The following is a 3,451-nucleotide window of genomic DNA, read 5'->3' on the forward strand; positions in this document are numbered from 1 at the left end:
AGGGACTCTTTGAGTCGTACGTCCTCCTCTGACGTTAGCTACGGCAGCCCCGCTGCAGCCGCCCTGGCGGCGGTGTGCCTACACACGCAGAAGCGCATTTTAAAAGGGAAGTGAGGCTGGAAAGTTTCGGCGGCTCAGATCCGCTACTGGTGGAAAAGTAAACCCACGCTTCTGAACTCGCCAGCTCTGCAGTATAGAGCTCCAGGTAGAGGTGCCCGTCCACGCCTAGGAGAGCTGGAAGTTGTTCTCTTCAATGATATTCTGCGTGTACGTGCGTCAAAAGAAAAGATATCGAGACAGTGGATTCAGCCGACCACTCTGGAGCTAGCAAGAGGGGAGTTTACGGATACGGACTTCAGACAAGTGGCTAACTCTGTTCATGGAGCGCTATGATCATTAAGGCTGGCATTGTCGCTGTTCGTGTGAACGCATCAGAGTAGGAATCAGCCTCTGAAAAGTGGATTATATCGCCCTTTTGCAGGAATTCAACTAATTCTGCATTTTCGTGTATTACATAGCAGATACTGCGCGATAAGAAACGAAGTTTTCCTTTCGTTGATCACGTCAGGCAACCCGGTCTTGGGGGACTCAAAATCCGGATATCTCTGGCTTGGATGTAGGCGTTCGACCACCTGGAATCACCAGCATGTCCACGTTCTTTTTAGTACATTTGATCTTCGTGGCCTTAGAGGTGTGAGCTTGCATAGAATCTCAAACCAGTCCCCTCCCTGGAATTAACTCGAAGACAGCCCTAAACTATGAGGTCAATCCACTGCTCAAGTAGCTGCGAGTTCATCGACGCTCGCTCTTGGTAGGCAGTGTAATACTGATCCCCGCTTCTCGATTATTGCCTTCTTGTCCTTAGCGTGCGTTCAGCAGCGCACGACAGACCGGCGTATCCACGTGGATCGCAAGCCCAGTCCCCGCCACTGGCCAGTGCTCACAGCCCGCCACTCCAAGTCTTTCTTGGTGCCCCCCCCCTCTTCGCACCCAACCACCTACACATGCACGATCTCCGCGCTCGACCGTTACGCTCGCACCGGCCAGCCCACACCCGCACAGTCTCTGCGCTCGGTCGTCGCAACCACGCTTGATACCCGACGTCTCGTCCTCTCGTCCGTGTAGGCACCGAAGGTGCGCAAGCATGCTGCTCCCACTGTTGCTTAGCCTTGCTAGAACACTCACACGCATCCGCCACGTCTCTTACGTGCTCTCCGCAAGTGTCGTCGACGCTTCGATTTACGGTAAATATGGACAACGCATAAATAGCTAAACTTTGGAATGAAGGTTACGTTATCGGCAGAATTGATCTTCCTGGTGATACCTTTAGCGCCGTGCTGGAGCAAATCAAACCGCTAAAGTTTGAACCTATCTGGTGATGTCAACGATGACACGGTGAATGGAGACCCTAACAGACTACAAGCTCCGATAAAGACCTTAGGCGATGCAATGAAGCATCTGCACAAAGGACATCACCGGGAGCGCTGAGGGAGAATGGGAACTGAGACAGACGATTGGGATGCTCTGAAGTCTCTCCCTGGCGGGATGAGACAGGGACCACACAAAGGCTATCAGTCTTTCGAGACAAGCAAGGCGCTTTTAAAGAAGACTTGCGTCCAGGCCTCGGTGATTGCGGCGCTTATTCCTGGCACCCGATTCATCGTCTTTCCCCGCCGGTTGGGTAGTCTCGTCGATATCGATGATGCAAAGGTTCTAGTATTGAACAAGGGGCCGATTTTAGTTTTCCGAGGAGACCTGGCGCATGCTGGTGCAGATTTCGATGAAGAAAACGCTCGGCTTCATTGCTATTGGTCAAAGGCATTGAGCAGAAGGAGGACACTACTGAGGCTGCTGCATTTGCGAGAACTGAAGCTTATTTGTGAGTCGAGGCGTCATTCAGCTAACCACATCCGGACATGCAAGAGTGGAGGTAGTGGCGACGCGGAAGAAGACGATGACGGAGCTGTCGATGACGAAGGGGCTACATGTGAGAGCTGCGGTAAGTACTTTGCAAAGATAAACTCGTACTGTCAGCATAGACGCCATTCAATACTTAAAGTATACGAGCTGAAGGGAAGCATCACTGAAGAGGAGCTGAAGTTAATGAATAGGGCGTTGTAAAACACAGCTTTCGTAGCGGTTTGGAAGTGTTGTAGTTGGTACTGAGATTTCAGAATAATACTGTCATGTGACACTGATCCACACTGTCATACGACACGAAATTGTTGCCACTGATTCACCCTATCTAACTCAAGGTGTTTCCGCTCTCCGACAAGGGTATTAAAGGGCAACACAAGGTCTTAGACTAACGAGAAAGCCGGCCCGTAGAGAATTGGGCGTTTTCGCGCTGGCTGTTAGGTTGCCACGGCTTCGGCAACACGACCTCGTTTTCTTTTCCTCTGGATCCGGTTGAACAGCGATCGACGGGGAGGATTGTCAGAGTCGTAGTGCATGCACAAGGCAAAGTACAAGTGCACGCGCAAGGTATACTTAAAGTAATACTTGTAAGATACGTACGCTCGCGGAAACTGACGACCTTCCCTGCTTCAGGTTGATCATCGCTCTCCATTCTGTCATTAATATTGCGGATCTCTATGAGTTCGACAGTTTGCTTTTGCGGTCTTACGTAGATTCGCGGAGTAGGTCGCACTCTCGCAAGCACGTAGTCACTTACACTGGGTCGTTATCAGAGCAAGGGAGTGGTGGCATCTCCTCAATCAGCTTCCCCCTCTTCAGCTCCGTTGCCCGTCTTCGTACTTTTAATATTGGGCGTGGATTTGGCTTGTTCCGCGAACACTGCATCAGATAAACTCTCGTGCTGACAGCCACGGCCAAACCGAGAAAGAGGCAAGCCATTTCATTCGCATTCTGAGTGTTTACACCTTCTTGGTGATGGCGTTAAATGTTTCGACTGTGTTACTAGTTGTAGCAGAACCGGAAGGTGTACGGACGCCATCGGCATCTGCCATGACGTACCGAAGCACCATCGACTTTAACATAACAACGAAGTAGATGTTCTTCAAAGCCGCAACATGGTGGAATACTGAAACTCTGTACGCTGTGAGAACGCATATAATTTAACAAGATGAAGCACTCTGTACTTATCCGAGATACCGCATTCAAATGCATTGTTTTTCCACTTGACTGAAATTGAAAGCCGCATCAACGCGGAGAATAAACGCGTTCGGGTCGCGGCCGAAATGCCTCAGCAGTGTTTTTGTTATGTATCCCACGAAAACTTCATCGCTATCAGTTCCTTGTCTTTGCATTAACCTGCCGTCTGCGCGGGCTTTAATAAAAAAAAACGAAAATGCGTCAGCCTTGGCCTCAGTTCCATTGTATCTTTTGGCCCTGTGGTGAAGTCGGCTTCTGCGAACAAGGGGTTGATTGATGGGAAGTGACCCGACCCCGTTCTGAGACTCGTGGTCGACGACGACGCGTCAGTGATTAC

The 3,451-nt window shown here is 50.4% G+C and overlaps 2 protein-coding genes across 2 annotated transcripts; one reads left to right on the forward strand and one right to left on the reverse strand.

The window, feature by feature from the left end:
* Positions 1-861: 861 nt before the first annotated feature.
* Positions 862-1,146, reverse strand: PPTG_20907 (hypothetical protein; the record flags this gene model as incomplete). The annotated part of the gene is made up of 1 exon (XM_008894334.1): positions 862-1,146. The coding sequence occupies one exon, from the start codon at positions 1,144-1,146 to the stop codon at positions 862-864; it is 285 nt and encodes a 94-aa protein (XP_008892582.1).
* Positions 1,147-1,494: 348 nt separating this feature from the next.
* PPTG_02305 (hypothetical protein) lies at positions 1,495-2,121 on the forward strand (the record flags this gene model as incomplete). The annotated part of the gene is made up of 1 exon (XM_008893365.1): positions 1,495-2,121. One exon carries the CDS (start codon positions 1,495-1,497, stop codon positions 2,119-2,121), a length of 627 nt encoding a protein of 208 aa, XP_008891613.1.
* Between the last annotated feature and the right edge of the window lie 1,330 nt (positions 2,122-3,451).

Source organism: Phytophthora parasitica, assembly GCF_000247585.1.
Source record: "Phytophthora parasitica INRA-310 unplaced genomic scaffold supercont2.2, whole genome shotgun sequence".
NCBI lineage: Eukaryota > Oomycota > Peronosporomycetes > Peronosporales > Peronosporaceae > Phytophthora > Phytophthora nicotianae.